Source organism: Antedon bifida, chromosome 7 (assembly GCF_963402885.1).
Source record: "Antedon bifida chromosome 7, ecAntBifi1.1, whole genome shotgun sequence".
In the NCBI taxonomy this organism is placed as follows: Eukaryota; Metazoa; Echinodermata; class Crinoidea; order Comatulida; family Antedonidae; genus Antedon; species Antedon bifida.
Window position 1 is genome coordinate 6,810,958 of NC_136232.1, and position 22,877 is coordinate 6,833,834.

At 32.4% G+C, this 22,877-nt stretch overlaps 2 protein-coding genes across 3 annotated transcripts; both read right to left on the reverse strand.

Moving 5' to 3' along the window:
- Positions 1-159: 159 nt before the first annotated feature.
- Positions 160-11,515, reverse strand: LOC144847639 (uncharacterized). Its single transcript, XM_078704110.1, has 8 exons — positions 11,104-11,515; positions 9,933-10,074; positions 8,481-8,609; positions 7,051-7,241; positions 6,545-6,648; positions 5,218-5,611; positions 4,366-4,955; positions 160-2,909 (listed from the first exon to the last, which is right to left on the reverse strand). Exons 1-8 carry the CDS (start codon positions 11,144-11,146, stop codon positions 2,757-2,759), a joined length of 1,746 nt encoding a protein of 581 aa, XP_078560236.1. The 5' UTR covers positions 11,147-11,515; the 3' UTR covers positions 160-2,756.
- A 248-nt stretch (positions 11,516-11,763) lies between these two features.
- Positions 11,764-22,806, reverse strand: LOC144847672 (transcriptional activator protein Pur-alpha-like). Of its 2 annotated transcripts, XR_013613768.1 has the most exons (7): positions 22,636-22,806; positions 19,135-19,232; positions 18,187-18,405; positions 17,948-18,068; positions 16,760-16,872; positions 15,009-16,172; positions 11,764-14,963 (listed from the first exon to the last, which is right to left on the reverse strand). XR_013613768.1 is itself a non-coding variant. In XM_078704159.1 (6 exons), exons 1-6 carry the CDS (start codon positions 22,682-22,684, stop codon positions 16,026-16,028), a joined length of 747 nt encoding a protein of 248 aa, XP_078560285.1. In that variant the 5' UTR covers positions 22,685-22,806; the 3' UTR covers positions 11,764-16,025. The 2 variants fall into 2 exon arrangements, 1 of the variants encoding a protein (XP_078560285.1); XM_078704159.1 differs by having other exon boundaries at positions 11,764-16,172.
- Positions 22,807-22,877: the final 71 nt, after the last annotated feature.

Sequence of the window (22,877 nt, forward strand, 5' to 3'; positions counted from 1 at the left end):
TCCCTTGCGTTGCGTCCAAGAGAAAGCACAGTCAACTATTGACTATGTTCCAAGTGAGAATCGATCAAGCTTTCAGTTGTGCTATGAGTATGCTCTCTCCTGACTTTTCCGTGGTGGAGTTATTCGATCGAGAGAACAGAGAAACAACAAATATTTATAAAGCTATTACATAATTTATTTAATCAGATTAAAGCAGATTTTAAACAATATTATTTTACCATAAATTAATATTATTATAAACCATAAAAAGATAATTATTCTTAAATGTAACACATTTTAATTATCAAATAGCATCGGAACACAGACAATTTATCCCGACACGGACCGCGTAAGCTTGTGTAAAATGCGTACGTATTTGTTAGGCAAGATAAAATATATATGAAATAATATTTGTGACATATTAAAGTACAGCAACAAAAAAATTGCATTTAAAAGTAAATTGGAATGGGAATAGGTAAAACAAAAATGGGAGTAGGGCCTACACCCACGTGGGTGATGACGTAAGTACGAAAATCTCACTCATTTTAACTAATAGTGACCATGACAATAAACAAAAGCTAATAGTTAATATCAAGGTGTGGTGTTATGCTTTTTGGACATTACTATCAATAATATATACAGTTAGGGCCTTTCACACCTGTTCCGGTCCGGCGAATCGAACATCAATGTTTCGTTTTCACGACGCTCCACGCGGCTATGCGCCAATCGATATGCGCGTAGCCGCGTAAAAACGAAACATTGACGTTCGATTGGATTTTCCGGCGCCGGACCGGAACCGTGCCGGAACAGGTGTGGAAGACCCTTAAGGTAGCAAGTTTACACCAAGCAACCTGTGACAGTCACATAATCCGAAGGATCGAATGCAAACGAACAGAGATCCGAATACACATTTTTTTTCGGATACGACTCAAGGCTAATTTCATTGCAGCAAAAGTTTTCGACGAACAAATACGCAGTGTATACTTGCATCGACTGGACCTACGGTTCCTCTAATGCTTTGTTCCCACTAGAGACGCAACACATCAACGCAACGCAAGGGATTTGACCAATCACAAGCGATCTACTAATTCGAACTGTCGCTTGTTATTGGTCAATTCACTACGTGCGTCATAGTGGGAACCAAGCTTAACCGACCGTGCGTATTCATATAAATCGCGATGCACCTTTAAAAAGATGTCATAGTATAAAAATATATAATACCTTACAATACATTATATACAGTGAGTGAAACATAGGAAAAAGCACCTAATGATTAATTTGCATACATGCAATATTAAATATAATTTGTATACAATATGCAAATATGTACTTAAAAATAAATTACTGTGTACAAATGAGATTCTAGATCCTAAAAATAGACAGTTCAGCTCTGTCCACACTATCAAACGTGACAAAAAAATGTGATGTGCCCATATATGGACATGATGTCATATCACTACCATATTTGGTCACATCACACTTTTTTGTAAAACTAGTTTGATAGTTTAGACAGAGCTTTAGCAAATGAGATATAATTCCTAAAATAGTGTGTGAATATTATATAATTAATAATATACAAAATAATAATGAATAATTTTTCTTCTGAATAAAGAAAATCTATTACATAACAGACTTTGAGAAAAAAAAATAATTGCAAATGAAAAGAAAAACAATATGGCAAGAGAAATTTGAGATGAATAAAAGACCCATGTCAAGGCAGACATAGTGGGTCATTTCTTTTATAGATGTGTCCCTTTTGAAAAAAAACAAAATATTTATAAATACATGCATATAATTTAGTTAAAAATTGAATACATAAATATTTTGAAATGTAAAGTTACATATTTTGGTATTTATAATAAGTACAAAGTTAAATTCTAAATACAAAATAGTAATTTTTACTTACAACTATGTAAAAATAGACTTAATCTACAAATGCTGAGACAATGCTGTTATTGTTTGAAGGCTGTAATGGTGTAGAATGCATATTAATCAATGCTTGTCGTAATTCCACGTAAAAGTTCAATAAAAGAACTTCGAAAATCTCAATTTTGAATGCATAATACTGTACATTTTTTCTCCAACATACTGTATTAAAGAAACTTAATTATAACAATTAATTTTAACGTACCAATTACATTTTCTGGTAAATACAGTAGTTATCATTGAAGTATATAAATCTCAATATAGTGTTGAAGATATATTGTCCTCCTGAAAAAACAATTTTTGTTGTTGAATATTTTGATGTTCCATAATAGTTATTCACTTTGAACAAAAATTGGATCGAAAAAAAAAGTATAAACCTGTTCTGTATCTAAAGTAAAAAACAGTCAAATTTCAGTTGGTTAATGCCCTTTTCACACCTGCAAAAAGTAACAGTAACCAGGTTTTCATAGTGTGAAAACAATTTTCTGAAAAAACACACCGATGAGAGATGTCCCAAGTTGTTACTGCACGTGTGTGAATTGCTCTGACCAATAATAGTAATCAAATAGCACGCAGACTATGCTTTCTCCCGAGATTTCACAAAGTTTGCGTTTGTGAAAACATGTAGTAAGTCAGGAGATCAAACCTGTTTACAAGTTGTAACAATTTATGCAAAAAATGTGAGTATTACACTATCATTAATTTTTTTTAATTGAATTCTCTTTTCTTTCAGTCAATGGCTTAATTTTCAACCATCATAGCAAGTTAGCATCCTTTAATATAAAGTCTGTTTAGTATTATTTTGCATCTAAACACTTTTATGAACCTCCACTGTATCTGTTTATCGCCCTCTAGTAGTCATCATCGAGGTCTCGGTTGAGTAAATTTGGATTCTGTACAATAACTCTGAGTAGGAGAGTATTGAGGTAGTCTTGTGTTTCTCGTAAACATTTTGACTGTTGATGTAACTGTTCTTCAAGATCTAAAACTTTCGTTGCCAAGTCCTAAGAAAAAAAAAATTAAACAAAATAACATGTAAATAAATTTATTATTAAGCTCTGTCTACACTATCAAACATTGTGTGACAAAAAAATATGATGTGCCCAAATATGGATACTTTTTTATTCTCGCTTTAGGCAAATTGCCAAGGATAACCATAAGCGAATTCATTCACTATCCTTCTCAAAGGTGGCAATCCCGTTCACAAGACAAACATATGCACAAGATACTCTACATAAACAAAGTCTTATTACAAGTCTTTGGGAGTGGAGTTGTAATTTGTCCTGACATATGACAGAACTTGAACCCAGGACCCTTGGATTGGTAGCCAAGCATCATAACCACCAAGTCACAACTCCACAACTTCACGATGTCATATCACTATTTGGGCACATCACACTTTTTTTGTCAAACTAGTTTGATAGTGTAGACAGAGCTTCAAAGAAATTCTAAACTGCACGGTAATATACTGAATACTGTATTAATTAATTATGAAACAATAAATATGAGGAAACCTGTGCGAATGAGAAAAAGTCAAACTGAACTGAACTCAGAAACCTATAAAGGCCCATTTACATTAGGTTGATAAGGGCAGCATAGATGGTTATCCTATAGTTCTGGATGAACAATTTTTAGATTTCCTTTATGTTATGCAAGAAAAATGCATGTTTATCTATTTATCGTCGACTGTTATCGTCCTAGTGTAAATGTTTATATAGCTAGATATAAGACAATAAGGTAAATATAGATATACCTTTATTTTCTGAAATAAAGTTAATCTAATCAAATCGTCATATAATAACTGTGGGAATTAGATGTACAATTGACTACAATTTTAGGTTAATATATTTCAGATGAGCATAATTTAATGTGAACAACAATTTATGGTTCACACCACAGGTGGTTTAGCATTATAATAATTTAATGATCCAGTGTGATTTATCAAAGGTGACCATATTTTCATTTAATCCTGTATATTTATCAAAGGTGACTTAGCATTTTTTATAAATATAATGTGAACCATATTTTCATTTAATCCTGTATATCTTTCAAAGGTGATTTAGCATTTTTATAAATTAATGTGAATTTATGAATTTTCGTTTAATCCAGTATGATTTATCATTTTTAAAGAGTCCCTGGGAGATAAAAGTATTCAATATTATGTTGATTAACAGACAATGCTCTGTACTTCCAATAACAAAAGGCTCTATTCTTTATGTTAATAGTTCTGTAATAGTGTTGGAATGTCTATACTGATATAGAATTCCATGTGATTGTACTAACTGTATATTTAAGCCAGTGGGCTTGCTTTTGAGATGGGCTTCTGATGGGAGTCTTTTCGAGGGATTTCGAGGTGGGCTTCTGATTTTTTAGGTTTTACAGTATTTTTGTGGAAAACAATTATTATAATCAAGACAAGCCCTTTCTCTGGAAGTAATACTTAAAAAAAATTACACTTACTTCTTTTGACATGTTTTCAAATCTTGCCATAGGAGATGAAACTGCCTTGGGTTTGCGATACGGACGGGTCGGAACTTTGGCGCTATAACCAGAATTGATGCTTCCGTCAATGTTTATTATCACAGGTTTAGGCTCAGCTGGTGATGTCATCTTGGGCATTTCTGATTTCGGAGCACCATCTGGTGAAGGTGTCCTAGACATCTCAAATACAGATGTGTTTGTCGGTGATGTTGAGGCAGCTCTCTTTTCTTCCATCTTGCCCTTTGCTATGTCCGAATCGGTAGTATCACTTCCATATCTTGCTGACCTTACAGGTGACCTATTGGGTTGTGTCTGCTTGACCGGTGTTGTCTCCATAGGCAATGCTCTTGTAGGCGAGTTTCTTGGGGGTTTGACAGGTGGTGTCCTAATAGGTGAATCTGGAAAGGATTTCTCAGATGGAATTTCTGATTGGACTTCTGGTGTCTTTACTGGTGTTGTTACTGGTGTCTTCTCAGATGGCACGGTTACTGTCTCTGGTTTATTTTTGGCAGGAATCGATAGTTGTGCACTTGGTTGATCTGAGCTATGAAACGAGTGCCGAAATTTGGCTAAATTAAAAAGACAAAGAAAAAAAAAAAAGTTAATAATAATAATTTGGTGGTTAATGTTCTTAACTTCCAATCCAAAGGTCCAGGGTTCAATCACGACTCTTTCAACTCCACTCCCTAAGCCTCAAATGAGACTTAAGTTTATTTAAGCATGATAAATTATACAAAAGATTATCCATCATGTAATTGGTGAGTTGCTCTCTGTTGGATGCGTATGAAATTTTAAAGAAATACTCTAATCTAGAAGGCATTTATTACTTACCATCTCTTTGTACATGTTTCTTCTCAGTGTTTTCTTCAACGGAAACTAATTTTCGATGCGGTAATGTTTGGTAACTTCTGTAATACGCACTTTCTGATGACGATCTTCTTCGGTTAGCAATACTACCCACATCCTCGTCTTCAACGTCTAGTTCGCTAGTCTCCGTTTTTAATACGTCTCCGTGACCTTTCTTACTGTGATTTGGATCAACGTGATAGCTGGACTTAGTGGCTGGACTTGTTGTGTTCGGGTCAATATTTGCATACGGCATGGACAGTCTACGATGAGCAGGGGCGTACTTTGCCAGGCGACGTCGTTGAGTTGGGGGCGTCCTTATCTGTGCCTTGTTTAAGTCGTTTACAAATGGTGCAGATAATGTTTTTTTTACAAATTTCTATATTTAATAAAAATAAGTAAAAAATGCTTAATTTTTTTTTTTTATTATATAACATTACACATTATCAAACCACAGTTTAATTTCCTTGATATGAAATATAGCTTTACTAACAAAACGTATGACGTCTCACTGGAAATGATATTTGCAGACAACATGACTAATAAAATAGTTATTCAAATTGATATTTTTTCCATCTGGTAAAATAGTAATACAGAACTATAATCAACTCCTTTCCTGGCTGTGAGGAACTCCCTGTTGTGTGGAACCCCTTTCATTGCTGTGCGGAACTTCTTCCCTGCTGTTTGTGATGTAGTTTGTGGTAGATGTGGATTGGACTGTCCCAAGAAAGGTTCCATCACTGTCCTATGGTATATCTCAATGAGATTTCTTCAGACAAGACAGTTCAAATGCACATTTTACTAGCAGTATCACACAAAGCAATTGGGCCAACTTTAGGGGGTGCAACTATACTCGGGGAAACCCTGGTTCAGGAAAAAAATGATTGGTAAGCATATAAAAGTAAAAACTTATCTTTACTGGCTAGAGAGAGGCCTACTACGAGACCAAAAGTCAATACTGGGACTATACCCAGGGATATGCCTGTTTGTGAAAGCAGACATAAAGTAGGAGGTGGGATTAGATCAGAAGTGGGATTATACCAGAGGAAATATGGTTATTATAGAAAATAATTTTTTTTTTATAGTTTATAACTTTTACCCAATTTAGTTGAATAATATTCTATGTATCGTCACTACCCACCCTACCAAATCTTGCAGTAACAATAATCATATACCCAATTACATTCCATGTTACAACATGCAATAAATATAGAAATCCCAACATCCCACCCACTGCTGTGAGAAGTTTAAAATATTATTATAAATTCTGTAAATTACTCTAGTTGTACTGCCTCCCCCTGCTGTGACTTACCGGATCAGATGTTGGTATAGACTTTGGTACTGGTTCACTTTGTTTCATCTCCAGCTGAGGCTTACTGCTACTCTCCGCCGATGACTGTTTTTCTTTCTTTGGATCTGAAATACCAATTAATTAATCATTTAAATTTCTAGAAGTTTTGATTTCAAAATAAAGTTTTGGAAAGCATGGACATGTAAATTGTAAGAAAAGTCTATTTTAAAGGGTTTTTTACACCTGTTCCAGCACGATTCCAGTCCGGCACCTGAAAACGAACGTGAATTTTTTGGTTTTCATGTGGCTACGCGCATATCGATTGGCGCATAGCCGCGTCGTGAAAACGAAACATTGACGTTCTATTTGATATGCCAGTAACGGACTGGAACCGTGTGAAAAACCCTTTAAGGAGAAGTAACTTTTTATGCAGGATCCTTGCCATCAATTATATACTGAAATTAAAATTATAAATGATGAATAAATAAATGCGAATTGAATTGAATCTGACTGTATTTTCTTATTACCTGCTGTAGTTATTTTACTGTGTACTGTTTTCTTATCTTCTTTTACTTCTCCCTGAGTTTGCTTCATTTTAGCCATATTCCAGCTGTGCATTGGGGCGTATGGATTCAACCCACTTTTCACTTGAATAGTAATTTCTACATCTCCTCTCTCTTTTTTGCTTTTGGCCGACTTCCCTTCTAACTTATACCAACTAAATAATAATAGAAATATTAAAATGTAATTATAATAATAAACTAGAATTTAATTCGTCACTTTTACGAATTATAGGTAATCACTTTCATAATTTTACTGACATTTAATTTTTTAAAACATGCACTGACTTATGTTAAAATATGATCGCAAAATGTTAATTTGTATATTATGTTATTGATACTATATACAGTGTAACATAGGTGAAATTACGGGACCCACATCATGTTTTAATGTTTTTTGGTAAGACAACGTTATCAAAAAAACTTGCACAAGATGACAATTTCGGAAGATAATGAATTGAGCAAATAAATATAAGATTTGGAAGTAAATTTGGCACGTAAAAGCACTGTGCGCGCTCTTTGAAATTTGTATAACTTTGACAAAAATATGAAAAACTACTTTTTAACTTCAACTGGCCATATGTTAACGTCACAACATCCGATAGGCTTGATTTTTCAAATAATAATGTTTATTCAAATAAATACTGTAACTAAATTTAGTACAGTGAAAGTGAAACAATAACAATATGTTGTGATATTCTATGAAATCTGGTATAGAGATTTCTAAAATTTTCCGAGATTTCTATAATTTTTCAAGAATGCATACTGTATATCAGCTTTCCATATTGATAACAACCAAACGGGCATAGCATACACAAAAAATAAAAACATTGTCATTTTATGTCATCCTCTCATTAGTGGAAACAGTACAAGTTAGTAAAGTTTACATAATCAGAATCACACAGTTGTTTTAATTTAGAAGGAAACCTGCTGAGCTAATGAATTATTTATTGAAATTCAAATGAGCTCACAGCTGTTGTTAACGACTAAGTTACTAAGTGATAATATGTTAATCATTATCGACAGATCCGATTCACTTTTACCAAAATGTCATGTCATGTCATATCTAGCTATCATCATGTTTAGCTATTTATCATATTGTCAGACTAACTAGAGCATAACATAAGTAACTGTAAATACGTTTTGACAGCAATATTTAATTTCAATTTAATTTAAACTGTAGGGTACATTTTTTTCAGTTCAGTCAATTCAATAAACTAGACACAATTAAAATAGGTTTTATGGAACAGTAAAGTCTACTTTTTAGAATTGGTTTTATTATTTAGTGTTTCTATACTTTACTTTTATTCTCTCTATTAATTTTATATACAGTGAATTTTGCGGTTTAGCAAAAATCAAACGTGGCGTCTAACCTTGCTAAAGCCAAAATAACTTACCTACGAACTGGTCTGCCATCTTCTTTGACTGATGACAGCGGAATATTGACCTGTCCTATAAGGTCATCTAAAACAAGTCCTCGATTATAAATGATAATATCTACTGAACTATTTTCTTTGTAAATATATCTGAAAAATAATTTATGAAATGTGTTTAATTTAAATCAACACAGAAGAACTAATACTAATAGGAGCAATTAAATAATCAGTATGTTGTTTATACAATTTCTTTACCGTATTTATTTATGAGAATACAACATACAATATACATACAGAATGAGTACAACAGTGAATAATTTCACCAGTGTAGCATAGTAGCTATATATATAGCTATACAAACCAACCTTATTGCTACACATTTCTAAAATGGTGTAGCAAAATATAATATAATACAAAACTATGTTTTTCAACTCAAAAATCAGTTTGTTTAGCAATTTTGCTGCTAAAAAAATGATATTGTTCCCTGTACATATAAAAATAAGAACCCAAGACACATTGGAATCAGTAGCCAAACATCTTAACCACCAAGCTATTATAACTCCGCTGCAAATAATTTTTACAGTAATTTCACCCCTGACTTAAACAATGCAATATTTAACAACATTCATCTTCATCTTTCAACATCTTTTTTTTTTATTGAATTTAAATATTATTTTCATGGAAAGGAATTTTCAAGGGCTAATATACTAATTGCATGATCTTAGAAGATAAAGGAATTCTGTGTCTCAATTCCACCCTAAGGGGAATTATATTGGATGATGATGTGAACTTGAGTGAACATAATTTGAAAGGAATTTCGAGCTAAAATTAGTCTTACCAGGAAAGGTACTGTAAAGGGATTTTCATTTAATATTAATGTTTTAGTTCCTGCATTTGTTTACATGACAGAGTTCAACTACCAGGAAAGGGGAAAGTAATATTGTGCTTCTTTGACAAACAAAGTGTGATGTGCCCAAATAGGGTAGTGATATGCCCAAATACGGTTGTGATATGACATCATCATGTCCATATATGGGCACATTACATTTTGTTGTGGCATAAAGTGTGTTAGTGTAGACAGAGCTTTATGCATTTGTCCCACAAGAAAAGGAAAAACACTCTCATTCAGAAGGCAGGTTTTTAAAAGAAAATATATAAAAGTAAAGTTACACATTGGATGTACAGTATATGGTACAATTTACAAAAAATACCTATAGGAACTTTATAATCATCACATTTACAGAAGAGATTTTTGTTGATCCAATAGAACGAAAATATAATATTATTATTAGGATCCAAATGAAATTATTTCAAGATATCACATTTATACAATTTCTTTACAGAATGTGTACTTTTATTAGATTGAAAATTGTAGACTTGTCTAATTTTGTATCTTTTCATTCATAAACAGTACTATTATCGGTAGTTAAAATGTAAAAATAGGAATTGAAGGATATAAAAATTCCAACTTACAATATACATTCCTCGTTCCATTGTGGAAAGAGTGTTTTGTCAACAACGGCAGTTTGGAATTTTTCCTTGCCTGAGCAAATTAGTGCATATGAACTATTAGTGTTATCCCTGCCTTTCACAATCAAATTTCTCGCTCTGTGAACTGTGTAAAGAAAATAATATTAAACACAATACGTTATTAAAGACGGTTTTAAATACCACTGAATAGGGTTTAGGTTGTGAAGGCCAAAATGAAGCGGGCATACATAATGGGTGTAAAAAGTGAATTTTATTACAATAGAAATATTTCGTAATTATGCATAATTACTGTTAGTAGGAGTTTTTTGTAAAAATTGTTAACAATTAAAAACAATGAATTAACAATGGTGTCAGGATAAACTTTTCTAGCATGAATTTGATTAGGACAAATCCATCTCAAATTCTATCTGGAACAACATACAGTAAATTAATGGATAAATGTACTTGTGGCTTTAATGTTGAGAATCCGCTTCATTTCTTATGTTACTGCCCTAATTATAATACACAAAGAGATATTCTATTTGTAAGCGCTAACTCAATTATTGAGGATATCTTAGCCAAGGATTTTTCTTTATTTAACATATAATTTTAAATTTTTAAGTGAAATTTTTATTTTTGGTTCCGATCTTCTTTCGAATTGTGAAAATGCTTTATTGTTTTATTATGTACAACAATTTCTTGTTAATTCTGGAAGATTTGATTGATGCTTCTGTTAGTTTTTTGTTTTAAAATGTTGTATTTGTTAATCTGAGGCGCCTTGAAGCAAGGTGGTTCTATCTTGTAAGGCGTCTGTGTAATATACTGAATAAAAAAAAAAAAAAGATATGAAAACTCTACCATTTATACCATTGTATCAATTATTATATCACTATTTAGAAGTGTTTTACAAGTGAAATTAAATTAAAACGAACAATTAATATCCAAATAAATTAATTCATTTTAGGCCTATAATTTTATTATATATCATAACGACGTAGTTAGTATTAATATTATGAGAGATTAAGATATACTTGTATATTGAGTAGTTGACCCAAAAATATACTGCACTTTATTTAAAATCAATTTAAGAAATTTAGAATAGGCCTAGGAATAGCCTAGCCTAGGCCTAGAAAGAATTTAAAAATGAAAAAAAGACAAAGCCATGTTAACATACCAATAATTTTGCATGATTGGAGGGCTAGGTTTGCTTCTGACATCGTTTGTGTACTTTTAACAGACTAACAAAATCAAATCTTTGGTTAAAACAAAATACGACAGAACCGGATGTACAGTAGGCCTAGCACCGACGATACGATGAGTCAGACGATAACGATCAGGCGAAAAGGACGGAAATCATCCCTGTGCGGTTTGTGTGATCGAACTTCCAAAACGGAAAGTTTGGCCTCGGCGTGTCGATGGGAGGGATAGGGGAGAATGCCTTAAAAACAGTTAACTATATTCTTCTACCTTCACACATAAACCAAAAAATACGTCCTAAAAAGTCACATGTAGTTATGCTTTCTTTATAAAAACTATTCACTTGATTCTGATCACAGAACAGTTAAATATAGGCAATACCTTGAGAGGACCTTATAGTTCTGCTGTTTGGCCTATTTTAATAATCTTCTCCATAAAAAACAATAATATGAGATTACGCCCTCTATTTTAAAGAATGTACAATTAACAACTATGGTATATCGTCATTTTGGTACTTTGTTTTCTTTCCAATTGTCTATGGCGCGCCAAAATTGTCAAACAATCTCTAGAATCATTGGCAAATGGAGAAAAACCAGTTACCATTGCATTACAATAAATAAAAATCATCACAAAACTATTCTTTAAATAAAATCAGAATATTTAATAATTTGCACAATTATCGTTGACAAATAGCAACTTTTTTAATAAGTATTGAAATGCAGATACATAACTACAGTACAAAAATATGGCTGTTGAAGTATACCACATACAATATGCAAATGTTACTCATGAATATGCAAATTATAATTCATATTAGAGCTACTATATATGGTATTATGTAGATGTTTCTAAAAGTGTACATGCTACACAACATTGTATGAAAATTGATAGTTGCTATACCAACAATATGTTACCATAGCAACACTAAGTCACCATAAATAATGATTATTTTAGTATGGACATATTTGCATATGGTTGAAAAGGCCATAAAACTATAGAAAACAAGAACGTTATATTTCAAATCGAAAAATAAAGATTAAAAATTCAAGCAAGCAGAAATGCTTTTGAATCAATATAACATTTTTTTCTTTAAACAATAAAATGATTTTCTACGATAAAAAGCTGAAGCTAAAGTTTACACTTAACATTAAAAGCATTTGTGAACAAAACATTTTTTTTTTGTCAATTTTAGTATTTTTAAATAATCGAAATACCTACTTTTAAAATGAATTCATAACACTGTTAGTGAATAAAATAACAAGTTGCCGTGGAAACGTGTATAAATATCTAAAAAATGTTCATTTCTTTTGTGAATTTAGAAAAAGATTCGATTCTGAACAAATGATTATATGAAAGATGCGGGAAAAAAATTAAATGATCAGTATAATTATTTTCTAACATCGTGAATAACAATTAGCTAACAGTAGTTAATTAAGTTCTCATTAGGAACAAAAGATGTGTTAACGATGTACACTATAAACCGTGGTTCCCACTTAAACGCAACACAAGAATGTAAGCCCACGATAAATAATTTATCAATCGCAACTTGATGTACCATCCTACAAGGTTATTCACACTATAGACGGCGCTGGTTGAATTCTTTAGGACTTTTCATTTTAACAAACGATGTCATCTTCCAGTGTGTGAATGTAACTCAATTACGTTGCCCCTACGTCGTTGTGTCCAAGTAGGAACCAAGCCTTACTAAGTCTTACATCAATAGCGTTTGCTTAATGTATTTCTGAATTCTTTTAATGCTGTTTAAATACAAATCAAATTCAAGGGCTGTTTTTCTATGCAAGCTAAAATCTGTTCATAATGTACATGCTTAATATAATTAGTAAGTAATGCTTAAATTTAAGAAGCGATAAAGGCGACATTTTTTGTTTTGGGAGGTCAATACAATTCTCTCAAGACCACAGCGCAAAACTGAAAATGCCATCTAAAACACAAATTGTCAATAAATACAGTATGGTTAAATTTGAAAATTAAAAATGCTAAAAACAAGCTGAAACTAAGAATATTCTCTGCTGAAAATATTAAAATGTAAATACAGTCATCATTAATATAACATTTCTATGATTCTTTTTACAATATTATATATAAAAACTAATGATATAAACTTATTAAAAAGTTATCTCTCTTTTTTTTTTATATAACCATTATCAATGGTCCTAAAGTGTGTAGCATTTTTAATATCAACAGTTCTAATATACATTTTTATGTGATTCTACAAAGTTTATTTTAGTCCCACACCTCTGCACTGCCAAGATTGCACAAAATCAAAAGAACTCGCTGTGGGAAACTCCCCTCCCTGAGGATCTCCCTCCCAGAGACTACACCCTCCTGGGAAACACCCTAGGATGTACCCATCCACGTGGTCTTATCATAGGGATGCATCACGCCAAGGGATAAAAACATCCCAAAAACAATTCAAAAAGAAAAAAAAATCGAGGATTATCTTTAGCCTAAATAATGGGACGTATACCCCAAGGTTTTGAGTAATACCCATGGAAATGTTCTAAATCTAATTAGTTGTATTAATTAGCTAACAGCTAAAAAGTCCTAATTACTCCTTATACAACCAGTAATATTAGATATTGTACTACAAAGCATTCATTCCCCTTTGATAAATACATATACAATGTAAAAAAAGCTAAGAGCACAAATGGCTAATTTTATGCGATCAAAGTAAAACAAATTAAACAAATAACTATTATGTAACAATACAATACAGTCATTCAAAATAATTATGTTTTTTTTCTGTGAAAGAACACGATTTCTAAAATGTCGGTCTTAATGGAGTGTTAGTGTAGAAAGAAATATTGAACTTTCAACTTTGTAACTTAACATGTTCATTTTGAATTATATAGAATGAAGTAAACCTTTTATAGTTTGAATTTTCTAAAACACTGGACTACTTTATATCTCCATACTATACAACTTTCTTCAACTAATCACAATATATAGGGAAATGTTTGAACTACCTACAAACTAACATTGTTAGAAATAACTTCCAAACCATTTCGAAGTTTAATAAAGATCAATTTAGAGAAAAAATGTTAACTCATTTCAACATTAAGATTGAAATGTGAGAACGTTGAAGATGTGTAAATTGATGATTTTCCTACTACTCGCAATGTTGTTGTGAGATGATAATGTTACCACTAACAGTGATGTTGACGCCAATGATGTTGATACCAATGATGTTGATTATGACATCACCACTAACAATGATGTTAAGTATGACATCAGTACTAACAATGATGTTTATAGATTTTATGAGGATAAGATGAAGATGATGAATGACTGTTTTTGATTGACCAGAATTTCAGAATGGCACTGCAAAAAAAAAAAAAGAAATAAACAAAAGCTAAAATCTGGATAAAGAACTCATTTTCTACCACAACAAACTACTTTTAAAGGTTGTACAAAATCATTAATTTTCTATCTTTCCAAATATTTAGTTTTCAAATATCCGATTATCCCATTTCTTTTGAGAATCTTTTCTAAATCGTAAACATCAAGGAGTAACCATAAAACCTGGTAGACTACAAAGCATGTTCTCGCTCTATTCTCATTAATGAATATTATGTTCAGATAACAATTAACAAATGTATTTATAATTAGAGAAATGAGTGTTGTAGAGTAGAGTTGTTTTTAATCTTCATCTTTCCTAGTATCTAAGGATTATACGATAAGTTAAAACCTTTCTGAGAATCTGGGGGGACAGAGAATATGATAGGTTAAAACCTTTCTGAGAATCTGGGGAACAGACTATGATAAGTTAAAATCTTTCTGAGAATCTGGGGAACAGAGACTATGATAAGTTAAAACCTTTCTGAGAGTCTGAAGAATAGAGACTATCTGATAGCTTAAAACCTTTCTGAGAATCTGGGGAACAGAGACTATGATAGGTCAAAACCTATCTGAATGTCTGGGGAAAATAGGCTATTATTTCAATAAGCTGATATGGTTTACAATCACTTAACTATTTAACAAAACACAGACAAATGTACTTCATATTAAAAGTCAACTACACTGAACAATGTTTGTGGTAACTTCAGAACACTATACATTAAACAGAATCATCAAAACCCATTAATAAACAAAACTAATAATAAATTATAGTAATTATTAAACTAACAATTGTTAATTAAAAATATATTGTCAATTTATATTATAGAAGTTCTCGACAGACATGCAATAGTTACATTTGGTTTTTAAAAATTGATTGAAAAAATGTTCATATATTTCTGTAAATAATTTTCATTTTGTTAGATTTGAAGGAGAAATACTAATATTGAACTGTATACTGTATGTATTAAAGCTTTTTTATCAATTGCAGTAAAAATTGTTATTCAAATTAAAGGTTAAAGGTTATGGAGTTTGAAAACAGGTTCGTATCCAATAGATACAAAACATTTGTTATATATCAAATTTAATTATATTAAGATATTTTTTTCAAATAAATTGTGTTTAAGTTGTTTTGTGATAACAAGGAAATCTACGTCAACCATGCAGTTAGAGTTTCTCAAGTCTATTATTAGGGCTAGTAACAAAAACAAGGAGAAAGGGCCAGAAAGTTAAACATGGAATTTATATATACATTCACAAATCAATACAACGATAAAACTAATATCATATCCTAACTACGCACCTACAACACTCATTATCTCCTAACAAGAATCCTTAAACCAATCATAACCAACCCCTGAACAATCCTACCTTTACGATTTCCATCTATTTTTTAAAAATTTTAACAAAGCCATTTTATTTCTGATGTAACAACAGAACAAACTATACGGCCGAAACTTGGATCAAATCTGAATAATTTACCCCGGTGAGGGGGGCAGAAGCGTGTCTGTAGACTCATTAACGGCACGATGTTGGATGGATTCAATCCCCTCCCTGGTCCCCGGACTGCTGGTCTTGCTCCTGATCGTGCATGTCTTTTATCTTGTCCGCGTAATCGCTGAAGATGTCTGCGAATCGCTGCAAACCACGCTCTGGAATTGTGATCGAGGTACGGTACTGGTTTCTTGGCTAAAGAAAACAAATGGAAAACAAAAATTGAAAAACTTCTGAAGTAGCCGCTAATAAATGTAAATAAGGATTATTTTGTAGATAATCTAATTTAGATTTCGACTTTCTTTTCACTATTCAAAATAGTGGCACTGTAGGTTGGTGCCTGGATTCAAATCCTATCATTTTCACAGTACTTGTTTTGTACAAAATAGTGGCACTGTGGGTTGGTGCCCGAGTTCAAATCCTATCATTTTCACAGTACTTGTTTTGTACAAAATAGTGGCACTGTGGGTTGGTGCCCGAGTTCAAATCCTATCATTTTCACAGTACTTGTTTTGTACAAAATAGTGGCACTGTGGGTTGGTGCCCGAGTTCAAATCCTATCATTTTCACAGTACTTGATTTGTACAAAATAGTGGCACTGTGGGTTGGTGCCCGAGTTCAAATCCTATCATTTTCACAGTACTTGTTTTGTACAAAATAGTGGCACTGTAGGTTGGTGCCTGGTTTCAAATCCTATCATTTTCACATTGCCATATATAATTTCGGTTTTATCTACTAGCAAAATGTACATGCTTCTCTATAAATATTTTATATTTTGTTACCTGTACTTCACTAACTCGCATGTAGATCCCGCGATAGTTGCTTCCCATGTCAAAATAGAACGTTTTGTTTTCAATTTTGAAATGTTGACTTTCTGGAAGGTCATGTTGAGACTCTGTAAAAAAAAATCACAATCAATATTATACTTAAAGTGGTGTCCACTTAAAGTGGTGTCCACTTAAAGTGGTGTCCACTTAAAGCGGTGTCCACTTAAAGGGGCATCTCCTTAATAGGCTGTATTGTCAACAACAATGTTCTACTGTATTACATAGCAAAATAACAATATTTTCACAATTATATATTTGGAGTTACTACAAACCTTTGCTTATTAATTTAATAATTAAAAATTACAGCTCTAATAAAGAAAATTTGAAAAATAAACAAGCTATTGACGATAACAATAATAAAATATTGATAGAAATAATTATTTAACATATCACTTTGTTAGGGCAGACACATAGCTATTGGTAACCCGTCATTAAAATGTCTTCTTGCCGACCCTCATTAAAGACATATTGTTTGGGACATGGTTTATATCAGTTTAATTATTAAACAGCATGAATGAATAATTAACACATCATTGTTTTTTAATTAAGTTCTTAGAACTAAGATTTAAAATTCAGATTAAAAAAATGGTATAATGATGCACAAGACTTATTGTATGGTTTATAAAGACGAAGCCATTACAGTTATGCTACATAGTTATATTCTTATCATTGTAGCTTTAGGCTTTCGTTGTACTAATTTTCACAATGTTCTAATAACCTTCTTTGTATATCAAGCTCGTTTATATCCACTATCTAAATATGACTTTTCCAAAAATACAAATACACCACAATTGAAACCAATGTTACTTGTAGTGGAGCAATAGCTTGGTGGTTAACATGCTTGCCTTCAAATCTCAAGGTTTAAGGTTCAATTTTAACCTAGTGCCAGGGTTCAATCCTGACATAGTGCCAAGGTTCAATCCTGACCTAGTGCCAAGGTTAAATCCTGACCTAGTGCCAAGGTTCAATCCTGACCTAGTGCCAGGGTTCAATCCTGACCTAGTGTCATGGTTGTGACTCACGACTCTTTCAACTCTACTTCCTAATTCAAGTAAAGTACTAATTATAACTAATGATGAAGTATCACTAAGTTTAATCCAGCGTTAATTAAATTTAATATTTATCATTAATGGTGGTACCTACCCGTTTCTTGATCCATACCGAACTCGTCCAGTAGTTTGGTTAGTGTGTTTTTGAACTCCACCAATCCCTGTGCAGGAATTGCTATATGACTACGAGGACCACGAATCGTTGTCTGAGAGACCTGCAAAAAACAGTACAAAGTTATTATAGAAATGTTTGCACAGAAAAAAAAACGTATTGTTGTTGCCAACAAGAAAAACATATGCAATTGTAAATTGAGAAATGAAACAATTGCATACTCGTAAAAAGCGTCCTCTGTCGTTTTCTTTGAGATCAAGGTAGTAACGTCTATTTTCCTTCATAACCATTTCGCTCTTAAGCATGCCATCTTCCGGTAAGTTGTCGGGGTCACTTGGCGGCAACTTGACATAGTATTCACAGAAGGACTCAAGATGACTTCGGAAATCAGCGGCGGCAGACATCGACATCTTCAGCCGATTCTTTCCGATGGGACTCACCTGGCGAAAGTGAAAACATTCGTTTGTTAAACTGTTAATTCAATCAATTTTATTTAGAAATGTATATTGTAGTGTAACTGTGAGATAAGTTATATAATATAATATCTTTAATATGATCAATTTCTATATTCATTTATGTCTACAGTTGTAATATGTATTATCAGTGTTATTTACAGTAAAGAATTTCTTGAATAAATATGAATGTTCAGGAAAAGATAAAAAAAACAGTTTTATAAAAATAAAAACAAAAAACAAATTCTAAAAACTTTAATTGAAAGAGCTTATTACAACTTGTTAAACAACAGACAGCCTCAGTACCAATTTATATTTCTTGGTGGAAAATTGAGATAGCAAGATGAGGCCATAGCAAATTCAATTAACCAGTCTTTGTGTTTTAATAAAAAATAGTCTTTTTCACTCTTCTCACAATTTTATTTAGAAATGTATATTGTAGTGTAACTGTGAGATAATTTATATAATACCATTAATAATGATCAATTTCTATATTTAGTCATTGTGTTTTAATAAAAAATAAAGTCTTTTTAACTCAAGCTGGCAAGGCGTTGCGTACTGTACAAAAAAGGCAGGACAGGGTGTAATATCATGTCACAGGGTCTATATAGCAAGTTACATATTGGCTTTTGTGTTTAATATTCCATACCACCTTAATGAATATACCCATCACTAATTATTAATGATTAATTAATACTATCTAGCAATCAATAATACCTCAGTTATCTTGATAAACTTCCCCCTTCTGTTTTCTTTCACATCAATGTGGTATCGCTTGGACTGTATAACCACCGTCTTACTAGCCAGGTCTGATCCTGAAAAAAGATAATCAATTAATTGATGCCATTACTGTAACTATGTAATATATTTTCTGTACTTATTTATAACCATATAATAAATTATTACAAATATCTACAGTACTAAATCAATGTAAAGGTTACAGACGATGTCATGTCTTTATTTTTTTATAAGGAATGAGAAAAATTGACATGACATTGTCATTAAAAATAATGTGTATCACAATACTGTAAATAACATGCAGTATCTGTATAGCTGCGGATTTTGTGAATTGCGCACATGTCTGAAAACATACGACATGGTTGATGACTTGGCACTGCGACGGCGGAAAATATAATATACAGTAGGGTAAAACAAATTCCTTAAAAACAAACGTGAATAACAATGTACAAATACAAAGGAATTAGATGAGATGCACTGTTAACTGCATGTAATTGTAATACCTCACTGCACTTTATCAATAGTGTAAATATCTCATTATAAATGAATGCATTGCACTGCACTGTCCAGCTTCAACTATTCAACTATACCAAATGTATTTAGACAAGCTAAATTGTTAATGCTGTCAATTTTCATTTAAAAATTATACATCTAATTATAATATAAAAACTGGATCGATTTAAATAGAAAGAAATATGCACACATCCAAATTCAGTAAGTCATTCTAAGCTAAGCATAGGATGGTCATTAATTAGAGCATGGAAGAACCAATCCCCCATGATTGGAGTGGTTTCCCATCCAATAAGTAGGCTTCATCTAATCAGTGAATTGATAGTTGACCTTTCTGTGATCTGATTGTGAAATTGGTCTAAATAAATTTTTCACAAAACATCGTCGTCCTAACATAGCCGAAAGGCTAAATGAGTCTTAATTAAAAGGTACCCCATCTCAAACAGCGCTAGTTTTGGTCATGCGGTTTAGGAGATAGTCACAAATGTTGAGTTTAATTCTATTATACAATATACTGTAGATATAAAAAATTACAAAAATGAGAATTCCACAGCCTACTGAGAGGAGTCTATGTCTACATGGAATACTTTCACTTCTAATGCCAATGCATTTCACAATGGCTGCGTTTTTACGCTCCCCAATGATGACCACAAAGAAGAGAACCAAATATTTCTATGACTGTTGATTTGCGTCCAGCAACATGCAACTAATTGGTTAAAGCATTGGTCGTCATAATTTTTTTTTTCATATTTTATTCACAGCAGAAATAAGCAAACCTACACAACCACTTCAATTTTTTTTAATTCAATTAAGTATTACTATTATTTTCAACCTTTATCTTTAATAGTCTAGCGTATTTACCATGGTTTAATCAATATTTGTCCTGAATACCCACAATACTACTGTGTATACTGTATTATCTTATTCAAATGATGCATTATGGGTAATATATTATATAATTATGGAGGACTAGGGTAATTCATTGAGGAACTGAATTCACGGTTCAATGACTTTGAGAAACTAATTTCATTACCATCTTTTATTTTGAAAAGATAGTAACACCTAGTGTTTTTAATTTATGCAAACAATACTGCAGCCCTGTGTTGTTGTCATGGAAAACACGTTTTTTAATGAAGTATTCAAAACCTATCGTTTGCAATTTCTATTGAATGATGACATCAATAGAAATCCATAGAACATTCTTTCTAGTGCCATCAGTTAATTGTCTTGTTCATTGGCAAAACAGTAGAAACCGTACTGCTGTACAAAAGTACAATTAGGCCAAGACTGCCAAGAACGGAAGTTGTGTAATATAATTAGTGATGAACAAAAATGAAATTCTGTATGCAAATTTAGGTCAATGTTATAACAGACACGGCAGGAAATATTTCAGAAAATTTTACATTTGATCTGGTAATTTAAAATAATGAAATGAATTCTCTCGTTGTTTCATAAATAATGACATGGAATTAAATAGTCAAATATATTATTTTTCCAACAAAAGTCTAATGTTTAACCGAGCTACAGTAGGGATAGAAGGCCTAGGCAAATCTTTTTTGTTTCATGTATTTAATTACAAGTTACTAATATTAAAGACCCCTTCCCTGCAATTTTGGACGTTTTTTGGAAAATAATACATATATATCACTTTAAAAACATTAAACCATGTCATTCCTTGTCTTAAATGTACGTTTTATGGTAAATTATGATAAAAAGTGAGAAACAATGCACTACCTAGGTAGCTCGCGGTGATCGACCTCTCGTGGACGGTCTTAGGCCTAGCCTAGCTAGGCTTAGTTTTGTAGGCCTAGCTGGTAAACATCGGTAGCGTACGAACATCGTACGCTAGCTATATACCTAGCCTGACGTTGTATAGTTGCTGCATTAATTGTCTTTCTATTTTTGCCAGACTCCGTTGATACAAATTGGGGAAAACCCGGTATTTTCGCTGAAAAGTCTTCCATTTGTTTTGGCCTCACGATCGATCGAAAAGTGGGCGAATTACAGGTGAAAAACAAAAATATCAATCCGCGCGCAATGCATTTTGGGATTTATAGCGGGCCGCTATAATTATTAGAATCGACTTATTTTTCACATTTTTAACCGTTTAAAGACGAAAAAAGTTATCGCAATAGGACCATATAGTATTATTTTAACATTAAATATAGTTTGTGATCTTAAATTAAATCTAAAAAACGTAGGGAAGGGGGCTTTAAAACTAACGTTTAAAATTAAAAATTCTGTGCCTAGATTTGGCATTAGATTAGATAAGCTAACTTCACAATGAATAGGAATATACGCAATACACACAGCATACTTAAATACTTATGATAAACTGAACTTAATTAAAGATTGTTAACACATTTATAATTCTGGTAGTGATACAAATGAAAATCCATAGAAAATATATTTATATTCAAAATTGAATAAAATAATAATAATGAGGCAAAATGGAGAAAAAACAAAATGATGCAATATCTATATTTTTGTAGAGTAGAATTTAATCGGCTAAGGACACACCTCCTCTTCCGAACTTGACCTCTGCCTCCCAACAGCCGGCTAGGCCTATCGTTTATAGAAAACTGTTTTTCATATCGAGTAGGTACTACATAATTCAACTGAATTTTAACCTATTAAATATTCGCAAACAAGAATTCAACCTAATGCATTCCAATTATGTGTTATTCTAAATACCATTCATTGCAGAATAACCCGCTGTCATTGCCTATACACTGGTTACTTATGATTAAATGTATAGCTTATATTTTGACATTAGTACAGCGGCCATTTTTAGTTTGACCTAGCGATCCGGTGGCGTATCAGATACCAGCTGAAAAGATAGGGGTCCTCGCACCACACGCCCATCTTTCAATAACAAGCTGTCATTATCAACCCGGGTGTCAAAAATCGCCTCAACAATTTACCGAACAGAAAGCGCATTATTTAATTGTGCTAGCCTTCCACACTTACTTCCTCTCTGGGCCTGTTCATCAGCCTCCGTGCTATCCCGGTCTGACATTTTCCTTCTCCTTTGAGTAGCTGCCTAGCCAAGCCTTTCTGCGATGAAATATTTTTTTTCGCTACGGATCTACGTACAACCAACGACCTCGTTCTGGTCTCCACTTCAGGTTACCATTCGCGAATAAAACTGCTACAGCGCCACCTAACAACAACATCATTTTTGCATAAATGCAACAGGCGTTTCTCATTGG